Raw genomic sequence first — 25,193 nt, 5'->3', positions numbered from 1 at the left:
ACTGGGCGGCTAATGTGGTGACAGACCAGAACAGACATTGGAGTACACACAGCTGATCCAGGAGAAAACTCAGGTGATGGTGGCCCTGCCGAGGGAGCTGGCAACATGAAGAGGTGGCCATGAAGGCCCAACACCATCAACAGCCATCTCTCTCCAGTTTAGCACACAAAGTGCCTCGCCAGCAAACCCCCCCCCAAGGTGGAGTTTCCAGAAGTAGAGGAAGGGGGCTTTGGGAGATCGGTTGCCTTCTTCCTCCCAATAACTTATCTTAATCCCCACTTTTTCTTTGTATATGCTTTACTATGATTATTTTGGTCCAGTTTGTTATTTTTTTCTGTTTAAGTAAAGTGGAAGAAAAGATCACACGGTCACATTTAGCGCTATCTATAGTCACATAAAAACCATTCAATTTTGGGATGGAATTAAATACATAACTTGGGGCCTTATTTTGGTTCATTCTTTCTGACAAAATCCTTCTTAGATGGGCAAAACCATGTGCACTGCAGGGGGGCAGATGTAACATGTGCAGAGAGAATTAGATTTGGGTGAGTAATTTTGTTTCTGTGCAGGGAAAATACTGGCTGCTTTATTTTTACACTGCAATATAGATCTCACTTTGAAGTAAAACCCTACCCAAATCTAATTCTCTCTGCACATGTTACATCTGCCCCACCTGCAGTGCACATGGTTTTGCCCATCTAAGAAGGATTTTGTCAGAAAGAATGAACCAAAATAAGGCCCTTGGTGTTTTTAGAGGGACATGTAGTCTCAAAGGTTCCAGATGCGGTTGAAATGTATCCCACACTCTGAAAGAGATCTCCAGATTTCCCACAATGGGGAATATTGGAGAAAAACAACACTTGTGAGTGTATCACATTATTAAACACCACTCCAACTGTCTAGATATACTACACCAATTTTTTTTTTTTCTCCAATATTCCCCATTGTGGGAAATCTGGAGATCTGATCTCTTTCAGAGTGTGGGATACATTTCAACCGCATCTGGAACCTTTGAGACTACATGTCCCTCTAAAAACACCAAGTTATGTATTTAATTCCATCCCAAAATTGAATGGTTTTTATGTGACTATAGATAGCGCTAAATGTGACCGTGTGATCTTTTCTTCCATTGTTTCTCTTTGTTGGTGATTGACAAACACCCACCACATTTGGTTCTTAGCTGCACAGTCTAGAAGATAAGCGTCAAGGTTCCCGAATACTTTTTTGTACAGATTGTTTAAGTAAAGTGGTTTCCCCCAAAAATGTGTTTGTGGGTAATATACATAGAAAAAAATGACTTCATTTCAAACTTTAAACTTTATTTAGGGCTAATGTCTTTAAATTGTCTGTTTAAGAACATTTCAGAGTACACTAAGGGAATGTATTTGGGGGTATATTATGGGAATTTGGTGTTAAAACACATTAGAACAGGATTTATAGTGAACAAATGAGCAATTTTGGCTTATTATAATGGTAATTTACATGTACAAATACGAACTCCTACATCTATGCTGCAGTCAGGCTAAACATACACAAGATGCGTCTTTTTTAAAAATTTTCCCCGAAAATGTGTCTTATTCACAACAGACACACAATCAGCTTCTGTTGATTGAAATTACATGCAGCATGCCTATATTCGGTGTGTAATTACTCATGTACCTGCATACAAAATGTTTTGCTAAAATATTTTCATGCCAAACACTTTATACAGAAACATAGGGGAGTATGCAATCTGCCGTCGCTATATCCGACGTGGGAAATAGCGGCAGCTCCCTATTCAATGCTGTCTTTAGCGACAGCATTGATGCGGGATCACGGCAGAACAGGCCCGACTTTAGAAGTTGTCGGCCATGTTCTGCCAATAACTGCCATGGATTGTCGCAATCCCGGCCTCAGATCGACAATCAACAGCCGTTTTTGCGCGGCTACACCACCTTTGTGCTGATCGGCAGGTGGGACATTGAATCCTGCCTGTCGTTCTGCAGTCGATCAGACCACAAACGTGAGAGGATCACGGCTGTCTGGAGGGATTGACAGCCGAGATCCTGGATTGCATACCCCCCCCCCCCTCATAGAAACATAGAATGTGACAGTAGATAAGAACCATTTGGCCCACACCATGTGATCCTTATTTCTTTGTAATTATATTCTTACAGCATGTCTATCCAATGCATGTTTTAAATGCTCGTCTAAATTAAGCCTATAGTGTTTCCTTGTCTGAAATGGCCACGGATTGTCGAATTCTCGTCCGTTTTTCGACAATCCACAGCCATTTTCGCCAATGCTCTAACTTTCTGACACTCGGAACATTGAATTCTGATTGTGGAGTTTCTGTTGAGAGAAACTAAAACGGCCTGGGATTCCCACTGTCGGAACGATTCAATAGTCGGAATCTCAGATTTCATCTCCACCTGGACACCTTTGGATCCTCATTCTTCTCATGGGGACTTCCCTGGCGGCTACCTTAAACATAGAAACATAGAATTTGACGGCAGATAAGAACCACTTGGCCCATCTAGTCTGCCCCTTTTTTTAAACATGTTACCTCAAACCATATTTGATCCTTATTTTTTTGTAAGGATATCAATATGCTTATCCCAAGCATGTTTAAATTGTACTACTGTATTTGCGTCTACCACCTCTGATGGGAGGCTATTCCACTTATCTACTACTCTTTCTGTGAAAAAATTCTTCCTCACATTTCCCCTGAATCTTCCTCCCTCTAGTTTCAGTGCATGTCCTCTTGTTCTGTTGCTCCTCTTCCTGTGAAGAATGTCTCCCACCTGTACCTTGTTAAAGCCCTTGATATATTTGAAAGTTTCTATCATGTCCCCCCTTTCCCTTCTCTGCTCTAAAGTATACATATTAAGATCTTTTAGTCTTTCCTGGTACGTTTTGTGATGTAGGCCATGCACCATTTTAGTTGCTCTTCTTTGTACAGTCTCTAATGTATTTATATCCTTCTGGAGATATGGCCTCCAGAACTGAACACAATACTCTAGGTGAGGTCGTACCAATGACCTATACAGTGGCATTATTACTTCTTTCTTTCTACTGCTGATACCTCTCCCTATGCAACCAAGCATCTGACTTGCCTTCTTCATTGCTTTGTTACATTGCCTACCTGCTTTTAAGTCCCCTGAAATAGTGACACCTAGATCCCTCTCTTCCTCAGTAGTTTCCATTATAGTGCCATTTATACTATATTGAGTCTTTGGATTTCTGAGACCCAAGTGCATGATTTTGCATTTTTTGGCATTAAACTGTAGTTGCCATTCTCTTGACCATTTCTCTAATCTGCCTAGATCCTCAATCATTTGTTTTACCCCTCCTGGTGTGTCTACCCTGTTGCATACCTTTGTGTCATCTGCAAAAAGGCACATTTTACCCTCAATTCCATTTGCAATATCACCAATAAAGATATTAAAAAGCACCGGTCCAAGTACAGATCCCTGGGGTACTCCACTTGTAACCTTTCCCTCCTTTGACTGTACTCCGTTTACTACAACTCTCTGTTTTCTGTCCTGCAACCACGCTCTTATCCATTCAACTATCTTAGAATCCAATCCCAAGCTTTCAAGTTTATTTAACAGTCTGCGATGTGGGACAGTGTCAAAAGCTTTACTAAAGTCTAGATAAGCTACATCTACAGCCCCACCTTGATCTATTACTTTAGTCACCCAGTCAAAAAAGTCAATAAGATTTGTTTGACATGATCTTCCCCCAGTAAACCCATGCTGTTTTGGATCCTGTAAATTGCTGGTTTTGAGATATTCTACAACTCTTTGTTTTAAGAGTGTTTCCATCAATTTCCCTACTACTGATGTAAGGCTCACTGGTCGATAGTTGCTTACCTCGTCCTTGCTTCCACTTTTGTGCAGTGGGACTACATTCGCTGTTTTCCAGTCCTCTGGGATTACTCCAGTAGCTAGTGACTGGTTGAATAATTCTGTTATTGGTTTTACCAGCTCCCCTTTAAGCTCTTTTAGTATCCTTGGATGTATCCCATCTGGCCCCATTGATTTATCCACTTTCAGTTTTGAGAGTTCTGTGAGGACCTTCTCCTCTGTAAATGTACTTGTCTCTCCCTCAGTTTTCTGACTATACTTGCAACTTAACTGTGGCCCCTTCCCCTCTCTTTCAGCAGTGAATACTGAGCAGAAATAATTATTAATATTATCTGCTATTACATTGTCCCCCTCAAGAAAACTTCCACTCTCTGTCTTCAGTCTAATTATTCCACTTTTTGTTTTTCTCCTTTCACTTATATACCTAAAAAAAGTTGTCCCCCCTTTACCCACTTACAGGGCCATTTTCTCTCCAGCCTGTGCTTTTGCACATCTGATTACCTTCTTAGCCTCCTTCTGTCTAACAAGATACACCTCTTTGTCCTCATTCTTCTGCGTCTGCTTAAATTTCTTAAAGGCCAACTTTTTTGCTTTCACAATACTTGCTACTTCTTTTGCAAACCACAATGGCTTTCTTTTTCTTGTGTTTTTCCTAACTCTTTTGACACAAAGTTCTGTTGCTTTTAGAATTGCACTTTTTAATTTTTCCCACTTATCCTGCACTCCTTCCAAGTTCTTCCACTCTGCCAAAGAATCCCTTACAGAGTTTCCCATCTCTACAAAATCAGCCTTCCTAAAATCTAACACCTTTGTTTTTGTGTGCGATGAGTCAGTCTCTGTCTTTATTTTGAACCATACTGCTTGATGGTCACTGGATCCCAGATTTTCACCCACATTTATGTCAGATATTCTGTCACCATTTGTAAGTATTAAGTCTAATATTGCGTCCTTACGAGTGGGCTCCCTCACCAATTGCTGGAGGAATTCAGCATGTCCCTACTTCTGGTGGAACTTGCAACATGCAGCTCCCAGTTTACATCAGGTAGATTAAAGTCTCCCATGATTATCACCTCTCCTTTTAATGCCATTTTATTGATGTCCTGCAATAGGCTCTTGTCTAGTTCCTCTTCCTGACCTGGTGGTCTGTAAATCACCCCTATACGAAGAATCGCCTTCTCCCCTGTTTCTATGGTCACCCAAAGGGCCTCCATTTTTTCTTCAATACTTTGTATTAAGGTAGTCTTTATATATTTTTTCACATATATTGCAACCCCTCCTCCAATTTTTCCCATTCTGTCCTTCCTAAATAAAGTATATCCTGGTATAGCTATGTCCCAGTCATGATTTTCATTGCACCATGTCTCTGTAATAGCCACAATATCCAGCTCATCCCTTGTCATTATTGCAATTAGTTCTGGGATTTTATTTCCTAAGCTCCTAGCATTTGCACACATAGCTCTTAAAGTTGTGTTTGTGCTTCTCCTGCTGCTAGCTATGTTCATCTTTCTGCCTATATCTATTCGGTTTTGATCGGCATTATCTTCTGTTGCAGTGGATAGGCTTTCTGTTCCATTTGCCTGCAGAGACAATACCTCTAGGTTGGGGGAGCAGATTTCTTCATTCTTATTTGGTTCACTGCCCCCCTCTGCTAGTTTAAATAGTTGCTTATGAAGCTTCCGAACTTTTCACTTAATATTCTCGTTCCCCTTGAAGATGGGTGCAGGCCATCACTTTTATATAAGGCTCCGTCTTGCCAGGTAGCTTGACTTTGACCTAAATATCCAAATCTCTCCTCGTTGCACCAATTCCTTAGCCAAACATTGAAGTTTCTAATTCTCAGAGTTCTATCTTCCCCTTGGTGTACTGGCAATACTTCTGAAAAAGTTACAGTGGTTGCCACCTGTTTTAGAGCAGTTCCTAACTTTCTAAATTCATCTTTTACGGCCTTGACTTCAGCATTAACCAGGTCATTTGTGCCAAGGTGGACGATGACATCCACCTCCCCATCTTTTCTTGCTGCCTTTACAATTCTTAGCATGCGTTCTTTATCTCTTGGAGCTGTGGCTCCAGGTAAGCACCTTACTTGTTTCTCTACTTTAGTAGCATTTCCCAGATTAACTCCTCTAATTATGGAATCTCCCAAAAGAAGTACAGTCCTTTTTGGAGGTGAAATTTTCCTGGTCCTACAGTTAGAAGAGGTAGAAGTCCTCATATCTTCCAACCCAGGTACTTGCACCTTTTGGATAACCCAGGATCACCCATACGGTACAAACATCACATTCTCCATTCATCGTGGGACTCCTATGGTCACCCGGTAACTCATGCTGCTTTAAGGTTAATTGAAGAAGTTCTAGTCCAGATAAGAACTACATTGCATGTTTGTAAATAAGTAGCTAATTGGAACATTCATATTTCTCTGTGCCAATTAAATTGTTAACTTTTTAATTATTTTACTGTATTGCCTGATATACTGTATATTGCTACATTACATTTGTACATTTCTTTTAGAAGATACAGATTAGAAGATACATATTTTCTAAGTTTTAGATATGTGTGAATTTACAACTACTGTATATATTAATTGAACACACACATCAGCCAGCGCTGATACTGTATCCTCTATATTGTTTCTTACATTGATTTGTACGATGAGGTCTGACAAACCTCTAACCAGCTGCTGTTAGCAGCGCACCTTATTCCCCTTGTACAGTGATGGCTATCCTTGACACTCCAGCTGTTGTTTAACTACACATCCCAGCATGCCCCACATTAGTTTTAGCATGTACAAAAAGCAAAACTGTAGCAGGGCATGCTGGGATGTGTAGTTCAACAATAGCTGGAGTGTCAAGGTTAGCCATCACTGCCCTTGTAAATAGGCTAGGAAGTATACATATTGTAATGTTCAAAAACATGGTCCTATAACTGATGATACAATTATTTGTAATGTATTATTTCATTTTATTATTATTATTATTATTATTATTATTATTATTTAATTTTATGTTTTTTTTTTTGTTTTTTTTTGGGGGGGGGGGGGGGAATAAACCAATAAATACAGTAAGTAAATAAACATTGGTTCCTGCCTATCTACTGGTTACCTGGATAGTTACTGATTTCAAAATAAAACTTCCCTGTAACAATGGCTTTTGCGCATTAAGTTACTTTTGGCTCAGTTACTTACACCTATGACTCCAAAACTTTCAGGTTTTTTTCTTATGTTCTGCTTGCAGATTTGCCTCCTTGCCCACTTAATAAAATACCACAGGGATTTTGGACTAGGAATAATATTGAAAGGGGTAGGAAGCGTCCCTCCTTCTTCAAAGTAACTCATCCACAGCTTTGTTCTTGCAAACTTCCATTCAATGTCTGCATGATCCTAGGCAGAAGATAGTGAGACAGCAAAAGTGTGAAAATAAATTGAAAGACAGATTGTAAATGCTGTCATAATTTCTACATACAGTAAATACTATCTACATAACTTACTATAGATACAGTATCAGTACTTCTCGTTATACTCTAGTATTAAAATGCCCTGGTTTTCAAGGATTGATGGACTTCCAATAGGTGTGAAAAAAAAGTGTGGGGGAGGGGGGCTCAAAACACATTAAAACATACATATGCAGATATATGTAATATATGACTACTGGCAGCCTACTGTATCCGGGAATTTGTAGAAGCACTGAATTCCACAGCTGCGTACTGAACCCAGGACTTGGAATTAGGTTTGCTTTCCTAAACCTGGCCCCAGACTCCTGTGAAATTAGCCAATGAGAGTCTGGGGGTGGGCTTAGGACAATAAAGGCTAATACTCTGTGTACAGGAATATTATCCTCCATGATTACAGCTTTTTATAAAAAATCATGAACTGTTTGGAATGCAGCAACAACTGCAAGCCTAATCTTGCTTGAGAATCTCACTGGAGGGGCTCTGCAGCACCCTTGGATTTCCCCCGATAGTGTCACTAATGTATTGGCACAGGGTTTACACCCATTAATGTGGTAGTGCAGAATTGTCCTGCACAATGGGTCTATAGTACTTTAGGGTGTGGTATGACACACTGACAGTCGGGATTCCGACAGTCATTAGCCCGACATCGGAATCCCGACTGCAAAGACTCAGACAGCAGGGGGGAGCGCAACGAAGCCCCTTGCAGGCTCGCTGCACTCGCCACGCTGCAGGCCTATTCTATTCTTCCTCTATGGAGGTCATGAACCCCCACGAGGGATAATACCCGCTGCCCGTGTGTCGGGCATTTAGCAGTCGGGATTATGACTGTCGGAATCCCGACTGCCGGTGAGTCCTCTGACACCCAGTACTTTAAACATTGTGAAAATCAATTGTGCATCTACAGACCAAGAATTGTTTGTAACACCAGTTTAAGTCAATGCTGTTGAGTGACTTGATATGTCCTACTAATATATAAAACCGTGTTGTCTGCGCAACACATGTACATTATGGGCCTTATTCAGACTGCTAAGCAAGGCTGCAATTTTTAAAGATGGACAAAACCATTCTGCACTGCAAGTGGAGCAGATGTAATATGCAGAGAGTTAGATATGGGTGAGTTATTTTGTTTCTGTGCAGGGTAGATACTGACTGCTTTATTCATACCGCTGCAATTTAGGTTTCAGTTTGAACACATCACACCCAAAAATCGGTCTGAATAAGGCCCTATATGCACCGGTGGTAGGAATAGGTTTAATAATCAATGGTCTTTGCTGAAAGTAGTCCTGTTTTAACCTTGCGCAGTCCATTTTTTATTTTTTTATTTTGAACAATATTACTGTTCTTATTTTAAAGTGGCTCACCATTGGATCTGCTACTAGCGCTAGGACTGTTGAGCCTGACTAGATGTTGGACCTGAAAGGGTTAAGGCAGTGGTTCCCAAACTTTGTGCCATGGCTCTCTGGAGTGCCTCGGGACACTTGCAGCAGTGCCCCAGGTTGATGGTCCAGGACCAATTCAAATTATTTATGCATAATTATTTATGGGCAAAACCAATGCTGGTGGCTGCCAATCATAAAATGTATACAAACAGAAGAAATCCTGCCTTTTATCATATAACAACCTAAGAATCGCATATAAACCTAATCTAATTCATTTTTTGGGGGCCTAGGGGTGCCATGAATTTTGTTTTGATACTTTAGGGTGCCGTGATTCAAAGAAGATTGGGAACCCCTGGGGTTAAGGTATTGATTTAAATGTTCAATACCCTTCAACAATATGACAACATACATCCAATGACTTCAAGGAGAAACAATAACCAGAGATTAATACAAATCTATTATACAGGTAGAAAATGTTATAAAGTTTGTCTTACAGCAATGAGTTGGTAGGAGTTGTTCATCATGGCTATTAGCATGTTCAGGAGAACGACCAGGGAGATGACGTTATATGTTCCAAACATGGTTGCCCCAACGAATTCTGTGAACTTGTGGTCAGGTTTCACATTTGTAACATAAAGATTAATGAGCCCAAAAATGGACCAGAACAATGACTGCAATGTTTCAAATAATCTAGACGAGCAAAAAGCAACACAATAAATAAAACATCATAAGAAAGAGATAACCTCATACAATTTAATTTACAATGCTTCTGTCAACCACGCACACCCATGCTACACACAGCTAATATAAAATACATTGTAGACTCAATATGGTGGATACAGTTGCTACGGTATTTGTTATACTTGGATTTCTTTATTGTATTTAATTTCTTAGATTCTGTAAAAGTATTTTTTTATCATTTAACTATCCTGGCTGAACATATTTGCGTGCCTTTGTGTTATACTGCATGTACACCATCTTGTGTAAGGTGTACAGTAGTCTATAGCGTTATTACAAGTTATGATGTCTTGTTATAAGAAATGTATCTCTTATATAGCATGTCGCTCAAAGCGGTATTTAAGAGCCTGACAAGTAGGAATTATGGGGTAAATGTATGAAGCTTGGAGAAGTGGTATCTATCCCCATAAAGAACGTTATGAGCCAGGTGATAATGCACCAGCCAATCAGCTCCAATATGTAAATTGACAGTTAGGATCTGATTGGCTGGAGCATTATCACCTTGCACATATGTTCTTTATGGGGATAGATACCACTTCTCCAAGCTTCATACAGTTACCCTTATATGCCTTGCTTCAGAGGGTTATTTAGGTAAGTACAAAGCACTCAACATCTGTATGTTATAATAAACATCATAAACAAAATATATAGTAACCAGGGGCGGATTGGCTCCTAAAACCGGCCCGGGAGCAGGGGGGGGGGGGGGCGGCGGGAGTAGCGGCGATGGTGATGAGTGCCGGGGGGCTGCTGGCAGCGATAGTGATGCCGTTGCACACCTGGGGGGATTAGGGGGACGGCTCACCTAAGGCGGCTTCCTCCCGGCATCCATTGTCCTTGTATCTGTCGCTCCGGCGGGGATCTTGAATCAGGCAGCGGGAGGTGCTGTGCGCGCATGCACAGCAGCCCTCCCGGGGCCGTGTTGGATTTGGGCAAAGTGGTGCGGCCGCTTCCCGCGCTGCTGGCCCCTTTTTTAAGAGTTTTGGGCCGGCCCCCCGGGAAATGGCCCGGTTTCCCGGTGGGCCAATCCGCCCCTGATAGTAACTCAGTCATTAAGACATTAACAAAACAATACAAGGTACTTGTTTCCTAGCACGGCGCCAATCACATCGTATACCATAAGACTAAATATGGTATGCGATGTGATGTGATGCGACGCGATGTTGTACAATAAAATGGTAACAATGGTATACGATTTTTTATTGTACAACCACCCTGATAGGTCCTTACAATGTTAAATGCCCCCCCACTTTCAACGCCAACCCAAAGCGTGGTGAGCGCAGCGAGCCCGCAAGGGGCGGTGGTACGCGTCCTCGGACCTTTTCATACCCCCACTATCCACGTTGGTGTGGAGTCGATACTAGATAGTGTGGCGAGCGCAGTGAGCCACCGAGCCCGAAGCGTGGCGAGCGCAGCGTGCCCCACGAGGGGACGCGGAATACATGTAAAGTAATACGCGTCCCCTCGCAGGGCTGTCTGCGCTCGCCACGCTTTGGGCTTGATTCGCTTGCCACACTATCTAAAGTCAACTCCACGCCGACGTGAATAGTGGGGGTATGAAAAGGTTGGAGGACGCGTACCGCCGCCCCTCGCAGGCACGCTGCGCTCGCCACGCTTCGGGTTCACGTTGATAGTGGTGGTGGCGAGGGGGTGCATTTAACATTGTAAGCACCCATTAGGGTGCTTATACAATTATAAATCATATTGGGGGTGCATTTAACATTGTAAGCACCCATTAGAGTGCTTATACAATTAAAAATTGCATCGCATGCATTGCATCGCATGCATCATATGCGGTATTATGGCATACGATGCATGCGATGGCATAAGATGCCATAAGATGGAAATCTTGGGTGCCGTGCTAGGAAATAAGTACCCAATACAATTCTAATGGAGCATCATGACCCCTAGCAGCTTCCTGATGGTCACAAAACTGCGCAGGACCTGTCCTGCACATGTGCAGAATGGGTTCTGCGATTGCATAGAAGAAATGCAATCACCACTGCCTGATTGACAGGCAGAGGTGTTTTTGCGGGGAAGAATGGGGCAGGGCCAGCTGGCATTTCCGGGAGTTTCCTTGGCCTTGTAAGCCTCCCTGTGTCAAGCAGCCTGAGTAAGGTTATTACTACTGAGGCTGCAGTTGCAGAGGGACAGGTCAACCCTTGCATCTCAGATACATGTGATCCCGTATGCAGGCAGGAGGTAGTATGCCCCTCCTCCTGCATATGATTAGCAGTTTATCATGTGCAATCCTTACTGAATCAGTCCTAATGGCCACAGAGATTATTATTATTATTATTATAATTTTATTTATAAGGCGCCACAAGTGTTTCGCAGCGCCGTACAAAGGAACAATACAGGGAGACAAAAACTTGGCATAACATTGAATAAATAACAAAAATACAGTACAAATAAAGAGCACCACAGTTCAATACACATTACAGCTTAAATGTAAGTAGTGAGGACCCAATCAACATACAACTAGAGGCTTGAGGCCAATGATGGAGATGAGTATGAAGATGGTCACTGAGTGTTGGAGTAAAGGAGAGCTGTGAGTGAAATGTGAAGAGAAGTGGGCTTTGACAACAGGAGGGAAGAGGGCCCTACTCGGAGGAGCTTACAATCTAGTAGGAAGGGGAGACAGACAGATTACAAGAGGTGCAAGCGAGGGGGTGGTGGTTAGATAGCAGGATGTAAACAGGAAACAGGCAAGGGGTCGGAGAACCAGCTGGTTTATGCAGTGGAAGGGTACGCTTTGATGAATAGGTGAGTTTTCAGTGCCCGTTTGAAGCTTTGCAAGGTCGGGGAGAGTCTAATGGAGCGAGGGAGTGCGTTCCACTGAAGGGGTGCAGCACGGGCAAAGTCCTGTACTCTAGCATGGGAAGCAGTGATCAGGGTGGAGGAGAGACGACAGTCGTCAGCTGACCGTAAAGGGCGGGAGGGTGTATGAATGGAGATGAGGTTAGAGATATATGGAGCAATGGAATTAGAGATGGCCCTGTATGTGAGTGTGAGGTGTTTGAAGAGGATTCTGTAGGGGAATGGAAGCCAGTGCAGATTTTGTTGAAGGGGAGTAGCAGAGTTAGAGCGGCGGGAGAGGAAGATAAGCCTGGCTGCAGCATTGAGGACAGATTGGAGAGGAGCTAGTTGGGATTGAGCGAGGCCAGTGAGAAGAGCATTACAGTAGTCAAGCCGTGAGATGACTAATGAGTGGATGATCAGCTTAGTTGCACTCTGTGAGAGAAAGGGCCTGATGCGAGCAATGTTGCGTAACTGGAACCGGCAAGAATGGGCCAGGGCTTGGATGTGGGGTGCAAAGGAGAGGGAGGAGTCAAGTGTGACACCCAGGCAGCGGAGTTGGGGAACAGGGGAGATGATGGTGTTGTTAACAGTGATAGAGATATTAGTAGGGGGCATAGCTCTGGGTGGGGGAAAGATAATAAGTTCGGTTTTGTCCATATTCAGCTTCAGAAATCGCTCAGACATCCAGGTAGAGATGGCAGCGAGGCAGTTGGAAACTTGAGAGAAAACAGTGGGGGACAGATCAGGAGAGGAGAGGTAGATTTGGGTGTCATCTGCATAGAGGTGATATTGGAAGCCAAAGGAGTTAATGAGTGCACCCAGAGAGGAGGTGTACAGAGAGAACAGAATGGGGCCAAGGACGGAACCCTGAGGGACCCCGACAGGAAGGATAGAAGGTGGTGAGGTAGAGCCAGAGGCAGAGACTAAGAAGGAACGGTTGAAGAGGTAAGAGGAAAACCAGTTGAAGACTGTGCCAGAGAGGCCAATGTTTTGGAGTGTGTGGAGGAGGAGAGGGTGATCCACAGTGTCAAAGGCAGCAGATAGGTCCAAAAGGATAAGCAGGGAGAAGTGACCCTTGGATTTGGCTGACAGCAGGTCATTGGTGACTTTCACTAGGGCAGTCTCAGTGGAGTGAAGTGGGCGAAAGCCAGATTGAAGGGGATCTAGGATGGAGTGGTCAGACAGGTAGCTTGTGAGACGCCTGTAAACCAGCCGTTCTAGTATTTTAGAGGCAAATGGGAGAAGAGAGATAGGGCGGAAGCTTGTGGGAGATAAAGGGTCCAGGTTCGGTTTTTTAAGAATAGGCGAGACCAGAGCGTGTTTGAAGGGTGAGGGAAAGATGCCAGTAGAAAGAGATAGGTTAAAGAGGTGAGCAAGGTGGGAGCAGCCAGTGGGGGAGAGGGAATCCGACCGTTTCTCCAGAACCTTGCAACAACAAGTTTACCTTGTACCCCATGGTGGTGCACAGAAACACCTGAGTTTTAGGGTACCATAGCTACACATTGTGGTGGCACATCACTACATGTTCACAGTTCTACAAGTCATAGGTGACAAATCAGTTGTTTTATCGGGCTCAGATATTAATGGTTGCCTCTGAGTTGGAGATAAATGTATATTGAAGTACTGTATTTATATTTGCTGTTATTAAGCTGATCTGTCTAGCATCATTAGGTCATTGTTAGATTCAGCAGCTTTCTGCCTCTAACGATGGTACTCGTGACAGGTGGTAATAGACACTGAAGAGAGTCTGCTATTGTGTACTAGCAGGGCCGGCGCCACCACTAGGCAGGATTAGGCATTTGTCTAGGGCGGGCCACTGGAGGGCGGTAGTCGGGAGCAGGGACCCCCCTTCCCCCCAGTGGAATGACTTGGCAGCATCCCGGCCGCCCAACCGCCACCCCAACACCGCCGTTGTGCACAGGGACCCCCACAGATTAAGGTGAGTGGATGCTGTCACTCCCCCCCAGCAACTTCGGCGGCCGCAACCGCATTGCCCCCCTCCCCCCCCCCCGGTGGAATGACTTGGCGGCATCCCGCCCGCCCACCTGCCGCCTCAACCCCACAGTGGAGCGATGCAGCAACAGCGGCCGCATCGCACCCAGCAACCCAAGCCACCGCTCCCCCAGTGAAGTGACCGCATCACCCCCACCCCTGTAGCTGTGCGGCATCGCAAAGCCCCCCCCCCCTCCGGTGAATCTGTCAATTGGTGCATTCTGGCTGCACTGCGAGCTGCCATACTGTGAAAGGAGCCCAGTGCTGCTGGTAATGTAACAGTGCAGCATTTTGATGTCACACCCTTGGGTGCGAACTACACCCCTGCCCCAGGCGGGAGCGGGGGGGGGGCATTGCTCACCCTCACGAGGGGGGGGGGTGAGATGCCGTTGAGACCCGTTGAGACCCGTGTTGGGAGGTGCGGTAAACGGCGGGCTCCAAGAGGGGGTGCGGGAGCCTTCCGCCTTTCATTTGCCACGGTTAAAGTCCCAGGGGGTTGCGTGGTTGCCACCCACCAATAGCACCAGGGGGTGGGAGGGGGTGCAGCAATCAAATGCCAGTTGGGGTAGGGAGGCTACGGCTAATCTTCTCCCTGATGCTGGGATGAGTAATGCCTTCTTCTTCCTGCTCCTCGGGGGTGGGATCTTTCCTCATGCGACAGGCGGCTTGCTTCAGCTCAGTACCGCCCTCTGTGGCCAGTGCCCTAGGCAAATGCCTGAAGCTGCCTAGTGGTGGCGCCGGCCCTGCCCCGAACCTCTTAGTGACACCATTGTGAGGGAACAGTGCAATGGTCACATGGGTGCAGAGCAGCAGGGTGCCAGAAAGAAAAGAGTGGGATGGGACAGACCGGTAGATAGAGTATAAAAAGCAGTGAGTGAATGGAGAACAGTTATAACATTTAACACATACTTGCCTACCTGACCCTATCCATGAGGGAGAAAATGCTCTGTTCCTGGACTTCCTTGGTAATGTATGATTGCCATCACCTGTGGTGACACACCTTTCTTATAAATTACAGTAACTAGCTCCCCACAGGTGATGGCAATCATACATTACCAGGGAAGTCCAGGAACAGAGCATTTTCTCCCTCATGAAGAGGGTCAGGTAGGCAAGTATGATGTACCATAACATTTACCGTACTTGCAAAACAATTTATATTTGAAATATAAAAACTCAATAAAGGAACTTACGTGGAGAAGGCATTATTTTGTTTCTCACATCGGATTCCTGTGCAGTTTTTATTCTCAAAAGGAGCTGTATCGTAATTGAAGTATAATTGATTCAAACCATTGGCAAAAGCCAGTAGTACAAGACAGTATATGAAGAGAAACTTTAAAATGTCCAGAAGCATTCTCCCTAATGATATCTGCAGAGGACCCAGGTGGGAGTTGGCTGTGAACAGTGAGATTAGACGCAGGGAGCTGAAGATATTGGCTATAGCAAAGAGTGCTTCAGCTACCAGAGTAGGGTGCCACATATCCCAGTCATGGCGATGGCAAACCTGCGAATTGTACTGCAAAGACAAGAAAGATACAGGTATAGGATTTATCATGGAAATGTAAATCATCTATGTACCTAGAGAAATTGTCTGCTACACATTGCAATTCTAGAATCCTCCACTTATTTAATGTACATATTTCATCGTAGGATCTTATGTAAAAGTAATGATGATATTGATAAAATCACAATATTTATCCATTACATTTTTGTTATTCTTTCCTCACATCGTTTCGTGTATTTATTACATCCAGAGCATCATCAATATTCGCAGCCCAAATCATTTGATGGTTACTCACCATTGAAAGAGTTTTCTTCTCATTGTGAAAAGGAAGCCAGGAGTTACTTTTCATTTGAACGCTTTGCGTCAAATTGGGGGCAGGCACTAACATCATAACCCTGTACCACACCCATACATGTTCCCCATTGTCAGATATTTGCAACTGAGAAATTGAAAAACTGTTGGTTTTAATCAGAGAGCTGAATACCGCTGAATGTGAGGCAGTGGTTCCAGATTTATGGGGGGGTGGGTTACAGTTGGTCGCAACTAGGGATGCCAATCCCGGAGCATTTTTGTTTAATCTCGGGAATCGGGATTGAAAAATGCTCAATCTCGGGATTCCCTGGATCCCGGGATTGGCATCTCTAAAAGAAAAAAGCCACTGTGCCCCACACTGACTTAATTTTGGGGAGTGGTGGAGGGGGGCAGACAGCAGCGGTGTGGAGGCAGGTGGCGGGTATGACACGTGTAGCCGGGAGAGGCCCGGCTGCGAGCAGGTTTCGGCACTAGTGGTGCAGCGCTGTGGCCAGTGCAGCATGACCTATGACTGAATCACGCTGCAGGTTGGGAACAGCCATGCAGCGTCTGAGTGGGTGCTCAGACGCTGCCCGGCATTAGACTCATGCGTAGTCTAATCCCGAAATCCAGGGATTGGGTAGCTGCAATCAAGTGGTTTTGTGGAAATATGCAAATGTCACAACCTCCTGGATTTGTATTTAGCTGCCCACATGCAGCTTTGAAAATCCCAGGGGCCACAAACAAAACAATATCAGTTGCAGAACAGTCGATTATCAAAGTTCTGAGATTCCCTGTTGTGGTGCAGCATGGCAACAGGAAGTAAGATGCCGGAGCCATCGTAACTGTGCACAGGATCGCAGACGCAGCCTGACACATTGGGGGGTATTTAATGCCGCAGCGAGCGGCCGGCGAGGGGGTTAAACAGCGAGGATTGCAGAAAACCAGCGATCCTCGCTGTTTAACCCCCGCGCCGGCCGCTCGCTCTATTCAACGTTCTGGGGAAATCCTCGCCGTCACAGGACGGCGAGAATTCCCCAAAACAGCGAGACCCGCAGAAAACTCGCAGTTTTTAGCCGCGGGTCTCGCTGCTTCTGGAGCCGCATCCGCCAATTCCCCCTCGCTCAAAAAACGAGTGAGGGGGAATTGGCGGATGCGGAGGCTGTGTTGAATGCTGTCAGGGTGAGTGGTGACAGCGAGCAGGAAGCCCTGCTCGCTGTCACCACTCGCAAACAGCATTGAATACCTGCCACTGTTGCAATACTGATGCATTTTTCTTGCCCCTACCCTAACGGTCTCTGACAATCACTTAAATAAATCATCTTTGTGACTACCATCATACGGTGGCAAATGCGCAGTGGGCTGATGACCGCTCAACTATAGAAATACTGGGTTTGCACACATCTCTGAATCAGGCACCATGATTGTACAGTACTGTACAGTACTGTACTTACTGTATATCATGTTTAAGGTTTGAATGTATTACTTTGGTGAGTGCATTTCATCTGTTTGATCACCATTTGCCTCATTAGAAATGTCATGAATTGAAATTAAGACATTAACCTTTTAAGAATAAATGAATACAATTTCACTATACTGTAGCTCTGAAAGGTTAAATAATTATAATATCATACTGTACCTTTGAATACGCAACAATTTTCAATGAAATAGTTGCTAAATATAAGGAGTTCATTACAAAATCCATTAAGTTCCACCAGTCATGGATGTAATCTTGAAGTCCTCCATCCCACATCTGTTTTATCTCAGCCCATATGATTCCTATTTTAAGTAAAGGTATTTTAAAATACAAAGATATACAATGTGACACAACATATAGTAAAATGAGAAATTAATACATCACATTAATACAATGGGCAGTATTCAATGCGCCAGGCGAGGGGGTTAAACGGCGGGGAGCGCCGAGGTTAAGCGTCCCTCGCCGCTTACCATATTCAATGTTCCGGGGGAACCCTCATTGTCAGATGACGGCGAGGATTCCACCAAACAGCAAGGTTCATGGCTAATGCAGGGAGCCCATTGCATTTAGCCGCGAGCCTCGCGGTTTTAGCGGCCGCACACGCCATTTCCACATCGCTGTAAAAACCCAGCGAGGAAGCGTGTTCAGGGGGTCACAGCTCGCAAAAAAAGCATTGACTATACCCCAATGCATTGTCACCGTAAGGAAATGGTACTGCTTAGAATAGAATAGAATAAGCAATTCTTTTGCCAAGCAGGTTTCATTAAACTGGATTCTGCATTGAAACACTGTATATGAATGTTGACCTAGCTTGTGTTTTACAAGATAAAGGTGCCAGCAATCTACCTCACAGGTGAGCCCATGTTTCTGTAGTAATTAACAGTCTATGTATTAAGCCTCAGAGAGAGATAAAGTGGACAGAGATAAAGTACTGTATCAATCAACCAGATCCTAACTGCATTTGTTCAAAATCAGCCTGCACTATGGCATACCTCCCAACATGACCCTCTCCAGGAGGGACACATTTGCGCTGCTCCTGTACTTTCCTCTTAATTTATAATTGCCATCACCTGTGTTGAAGCACCTTTCTTAGCAATTTACCTGTTAAACACAGATGAGGGTAATCCTACATTAAGAGGAAAGTCCAGGAGCAGAGCATTGTGTCCCTCCTGAAGAGGGTCATGTTGGGAGGTATGCTATGGCAGTTAGGAGCTGGCTGGCTGGTACTCTGTCCACTTTATCTCACTCTAAGGTTTAGTGCATTGGGCCTAATTCAAACCCGATCGCAGGGCACATTTTGCCTGCAAACTGACAAAACCATGCTGCACTGCAGGTGGGGCATATGTAACTGTACTACAGTGAGAACATAGGACAAAGTTTCCAAAATCAAGGCAATCACCCCTAACGCACCTGCTTACCTAATTATCTGATTTGTTATGTTTGATATATAGTAGTAGAATCATGCTTAAGTTATCAATACAAAGGTGAAACCATTCCATTATGATAATAATGATACTACTACTACTACTACTACTACTACTACTAATAATAATAATGCAATATAAACTACTACTACTGCTACTACTACTACTACTACTACTACTGCTATTACTGCTACTTTTACTACTGCTACTAATCAGGGCCGGCGCCACCACTAGGCAGCTCTAGGCATTTGCCTAGGGCGCCGGCACCTGGAGGGCGGCAGTTCGCCCCTCACCCCCAGGGAACTGTGTAAAAAACTTGCGCCCCGGCGTCCCTGCAGTGCTGCTGGAGCGGTCAGGGGTGTCCGTGCCGCAGGGGTACCTGCGGCGCCATCATGTGTATAAAGCTGGCTGCGGCTGGCGGGGTCCCTGTAGTGAATAGAAAATAACTAGCGCTTTGCGCGCGGCGGCGCGGGAAGCACTAGTTATTTTCTATTCACTGCAGGGACCCCGCCGGCCGCAGCAAGCTTTATACACATGACGGCGCCGCAGGTACCCCTGCAGCACGGACACCCCTGACCGCTCCAGCAGCACTGCAGGGACGCCGGGGCGCAAGTTTTTTACACAGGTACCACCCCCCCCTCCCCCCGGCACCGGGGCGCCCCCACCCCGACTCGCCTGGGGTGCTCCGGTGCCTTGCACCGGCCCTGCTACTAATACTGCTGCTGCTATACTACTACTACTACTACTGCTATTACTGCTATTACTGCTGCTACTACTACTATTACTACTACTACTGCTACTAATACTGCTGCTGCTACTACTGCTACTACTACTACTACTACTACTACTACTACTGCTACTATTACTACTACTACTGCTACTAATACTGCTGCTACTACTACTACTAGTACTGCTGCTGCTATACTACTACTACTACTACTACTGCTATTACTGCTATTACTGCTGCTGCTACTACTACTGCTACTCTTACTACTACTACTACTGCTACTAATACTGCTGCTGCTACTACTGCTACTACTACTACTACTACTAATAATAATAATAATAATAATAATAATATAAATTATAATACAATCTTCTCTATGACAGTGAGCAAGCATGAGGCTGTACAGATATACTTGGTACACTGCTTCTTCAAACTGGCAGATGACCACATTGAACCATTGTTCACGTAGTACATTACAAAATATAAAAACTTCTTCAAAATAGAAGGCAGTTTATACATTTACCTTATGCATACCACTTACACAAAGCCAAATTTACCATTATTGTAGGTTATGCTTTTATTTTAGTGAAGCCGGTGGGGTGTACTACAGATAAGTGCAGAGCAAAAACTGTGCTGAGGGCTTATGAATAGGAGATACTGCCAATGGAAGCCACAGGGGGAAACAGCTGATTGCCAGCGGAAGCCGTTGGTCGCACGCTCCATGCTCCCATGACCACCCTGAGGGCTAGATGCACGAAGCTTCAAAAGTGATAAAATGGAGAGTGATAAACAACCAACCAATCAGCTCCTACCTGAAATTTTTTAAACACAGTCTGTGGCATGGCAGGTAGGAGCTGATTGGTTGGTTGTTTATCACTCTCCATTTTATCACTTTTAAAGCTTAGTGCATATGGCCCTGGGGCTGGTCGCGAGAGCACACTCCTGGCGACAGTCACCCTGTACAGTTACCATATCACCGCCGAAAATGGCTGAAATCCTCCCGTGCGTACTACAAAAAGAAGCAAACATGTCTCCAGTCTCTCTTACGATATGCCATCTGTGTTGCTAGGGTAATGGATGAGCAATTAAACATTTTATAAAGGGGACATTCAAATAACTAACATCAATTATTCATACCTGGTATATTTTCTTTTTGGCATCGCTTAAGATTTAATTTAAAGTGTTATAAAACCTTATTAATAATTTACTTTTTTTAAAGTATGATTATCATTCTCTATGTGTAATGAATGATTGAAAAAAAAAACTGTCAGAATTATCGACTGGCCAATAACAGTTATTTAATTAGAGTATGTACTCAAGAAAGCCTCTGAGCGATAAGTAAAAGCCGAAACTATTTTGTGAATCAAATACTAACATTGTTGGAATTTAATATATCAGAGGATAATAATGGAATAATCAATGACATCTGCCCAATTATTTCTTCATTTTTATTTATTCTAACTCCAAGGATTGACATTTATTTCTTTCACTTGTGTATACATTATACTTTGGGTGGGATCAGGGGCGAATTTAGGGGTCAGGCCGCCCCTAGGCACAACATTTTTGTGCCCCCCCCCCCCCCTATTTTAATGTAATCATATATGTATATACATTGTTACAAACAGGGAAGAGACCGCGGCACTGGGGTCTGAAATAAACGGACTGACGCTTGCCTCTCACAGGTTAACGTTTCAGCCTTTATTCAGGCTTTTGTCAAAACCGGCTTGTGCAGGGTCCTCACCGAGGGCACGGGGCACAAGGTACATCCGGAGCTGAGTGCCGGCTACCCCGTTTATTTTTATATACATTGTTATTTATATATTTCATAAAAATGTAACTGTAGCCCACCTTAATTTTTTTTTAAGCACTGTGGACTGCTCACTGTACGGAGGACCCGGAGGGAGGGAGGCACTTATTAGTACAGTGATTAGCACAGTGTCTCCGTCAGTCTCTCTCCGGCTCACACACTGTGACTGACTGAGCGCAGGGAGGATCTGCGCACCGCTCAGCTCAGCTGCTGGATACACAGCAGCCAATAGACTGTGTGTGTGTAGAGTAGCCAAGGGGCAGGAGCCGGCAGCAGTGACCCTGAGCCATTTCCAGACGCACAGGGGGACCGTCGGACCCAGCCACTAAGCTGTGATGTAATGTGCATGGCAGAGTGGGTGGGCAGTGGCGGGTGATGAGCAGCGCTGCCGCCAACATATGATAATTCATGTCTGCGGCGGCGGCGCTCGTCACTCGCCGCTGCCCACCTGCTGTGCAATTTAACAGAATGTCAGCCTGCCTGCCGCCCTTAATTGGTGACGCCCTGAGGCCGGTGCCTCACGGGCTTAGGCACAAATCCGGCCCTGGGTGGGATGTTGTAACATCCGCAGCCCTCTATCGCCGGGCATCGCATTATTAATAACGGCATAGGCTCTAACATATGCGATTATTAACGCAAGGGACAGCTCTTGCGATAAGAGCTGTCCCTTGCGATGCGGCGCCGGCACTGGACTTCCGGGTCTGTGACCCGGGAGTCCATCTGCGCTTGCGCAGAGTGACATGCCGGCTGCAGGGAATGCTGGGAGGGATCCGTGACGGATCCCTCAAACAGCGCTGCGGTAAGAAGCCCATAGGCTTCTGCATGGAACCGCCAGCTTTTGCTGGCGATTCCCTCCGCAGCGCTGCCACTGTGGAGGAACAATACAGCATACAGAAATGCGGTAAAAACCCCAATACCGATTTCTGTGTTAGAGAATCGCCCCCTTTGTATTTTATTTTAGCTATGTATAAGTTTCTCTGTAGGTTTCTAGCAATTAATTCTAACTGAAGATTTGCCCTACTTTCAAACCAAGCAGTAATAAGGATTTGATACAGACACAATGCTGATGTTGGGCATATTATACACACTGCCAAAAAGGGAGGAACAGACAACCTTACACCCCAGTTACAGTATGCCCCTTACACCATATTCTGCCTTACAAAAGTAATGACCCTTGCAAATAATGGCACACAGTTACACCCCTGATACTAAAATATGCCCTACACAGTAATGATCCTTAGAAATTATAGCACACACAGAGGCAAATTCATTAAGCCCCGTGAAGTCAAAAGTGCTAACGCATCAAATGATCAGCTCCTAACTGTCAAGGGACAGCTAGGGTTGAAAAAAATACAATTGGGGGCTGATTGCCTGGTGTGTTTTCATCAGCCACTTTATCACTTCTCCAGAAATCTGGCCCTCAGCCTGCAGTGACAAGTTAGTGTAAAAGTAGGTAGCCTACCTACCTTTACACTAACTTGTCACTGCAGGCTGCAGTATCTTCCCGACTACTCCCGGCTGACGGCAGGGTTAGGTCTAAATTGTAGGGGATTAAAGGACCTCCTGACATCACAGGGGAGGAGAGGGGGTGGAGAGAGGAGGAGCAAGGTCAAAAGAAGGTACCGCTGTGCACTCCAGTACTATTTCCCTGTTACTAGAGGTCCTACTGTCTGGACTCAGGCAGTGGCCATTTTTGCAGCGACATTTTACACAACCACTGAAGTCTACGAAAACTTAAAAGTTTATACTAATGAGAGTTTGTGTCGGGGGAGTTCAAATGAAAATAGTACTCATCAGTGTTGACTTCAGTGCTTACATTACACATACCTCCCAACTTTGCGCGTTCAGCAGTCGGGACGCTGCTGCTGCGCGCTGTAGGTGCGCCGAAATTTTCGGGGCGTGGCCTAATTCGGGGGCGTGGCCTATACTCGTGGCTCTCCTGCGAGGCCACGCCCCCATTTTGCCGCTATGGGGGCATGACCCAGAGGCTCTGTGAGCCTCTAGCCATGCCCCCAGCCCCCTGGCTGCGGGAATAGACGCTGTGCGCATGCGCTTATTCCCCGCTGCTTAGCAGCTGACAGGGGGGGACTCCCAACAGCCCCCCACACCGCGGGACACTGCCGCCCTGATAATCGGGACTGTCCCGCTAAAATCGGGACTGTTGGGAGGGCTACATTACATACATACATACATGTTATCATCTATGTAATATATGCGCTGGATCGATCTCTTGGGGATCACCAATGCTGAATGCACCGGATCAGCATAATCCATTATGCAATGTTAAGTCCGCCCCCTGGACTCCTGTGAATATAGTTAATTGCAGTCCAGGAGCAGGTTAAACAGTGTGTAATGGCTTATACAGACTTCCAGGGTCCGCAAGGCTTCCAATGCACTCAGTGCTGGCAGTCCCGGTTGGATATATCCAGTACTTATATTACATACATGATAACATGTATGTTTATATGTGCTTAGCGATCTGGAACTTCATGGTAGACACTTACTCATCATAATAAGTATGCCACTGCAGGATATGTTTAATCCTTTCTAAATGCACAGGAACATGGGTGCAGGTATGCCTGTGCTGTTTGATGCACATGTCCTGCTTTAAATGAACTCCAAAGTCTGTACAGGAGTCAATGATTATAGAGGATCAATAAATCTTTCACAATGTCCTGTGCATAAGAAATGTAGTACCTACTTTTTGCCTGCAGATGTCACTGCTGTATTGGTAGGATCGAGTCCACTGGAACTCATTCAATCTATTTTTATGCCAGTTTTTCAAGCTTGTGAGCAGCTGAGAAGAGCATTAACAGCAGATAGGTGAGAACCAGTCCTTAGAGTTTACTGATTCAATAACCCTGAGCTTCAAACATTATTGTGTAAGTTGACAAACAAGAAATGTCAGAAAAGTATAAGGTGAAAAGATGAAAAAAAAGTCTTTCTGATTATAAAAAGTTATACCGCAATGCAACACTGGTTTCCTTTCTTTCTAAGCCTCTTCACATAATATTTATCACAAGTTTGTCTAAAAATACTTTTTTATCAGTCATGTAAAAATATGTGAAAGATAAATGTGAACTGCAGAAGTCAGCATATATTTTTTAATTGTATTCTAATCCAAAACTTTAAATTATTAGAGTAATGCTACCCATACACTTGTGCGATTGCATTCGACGCGATATCGGGTTTGTTTTACCCTTTCGAAAAATCGCATTGAAAATGGTTTTTGGCGTACAACTGTGCGTACAATCATACGATTTATCGAATGCCCCTTGTGATAAAAAATTGGGCGGGATCGCATGATCGAATGCAATTACATTGAATGCTGTAAAAAAAAACACCACATTATCGAACAGATCACTGCACAGTGGGGGGAAGGGGAGTGGACAGGAAGTGAGCAGAAATCTTCAGGAATCAAACGTCGCAGTTAAAAAAAAATTGAATGCGCGCAAAACAGCATTCGACTGCACGTACAATTCGATAAATATTCTGTGCAGGACATAAGATCATGAGATTCCTCCAGCGTGCCCACGCATCGCGTCACATGGTACACAAAATGCGCATACAATCATTCGATTTATCGAACAGATAATGATTGCATGCAATATCTCACAAGTGTTTTGGCAGCATAACACTTAAATCTTCCTCACCTACCATTTAGAACAATCACAGTGTGAGACCCATAGACACCCAACTGTGAAGTCTACTGAAGCAAAGCCACTATAATGAGCTTCCCAGAGATTGGACTGTACTTCACCAT

At 44.6% G+C, this 25,193-nt stretch overlaps 1 protein-coding gene across 1 annotated transcript in view; it reads right to left on the bottom strand.

The window, feature by feature from the left end:
• TRPC4 (transient receptor potential cation channel subfamily C member 4) overlaps positions 1-25,193 on the bottom strand; it is a 208,850-nt gene that overhangs the window by 14,955 nt on the left and 168,702 nt on the right. The window contains exons 5-8 of the mRNA XM_083169762.1: positions 17,635-17,774; positions 15,394-15,716; positions 9,169-9,364; positions 7,030-7,224 (exon numbers count right to left, since the gene is read on the bottom strand). Coding sequence (XP_083025888.1) covers positions 7,030-7,224; positions 9,169-9,364; positions 15,394-15,716; positions 17,635-17,774 — 854 coding nt within the window. The remainder of the gene's footprint in view (positions 1-7,029; positions 7,225-9,168; positions 9,365-15,393; positions 15,717-17,634; positions 17,775-25,193) is intronic.

The sequence above is a fragment of the Crinia signifera genome, chromosome 2, assembly GCF_055691185.1.
Source record: "Crinia signifera chromosome 2, ASM5569118v1, whole genome shotgun sequence".
In the NCBI taxonomy this organism is placed as follows: Eukaryota; Metazoa; Chordata; class Amphibia; order Anura; family Myobatrachidae; genus Crinia; species Crinia signifera.
This window is presented reverse-complemented; position numbering and strand designations above follow the sequence as displayed.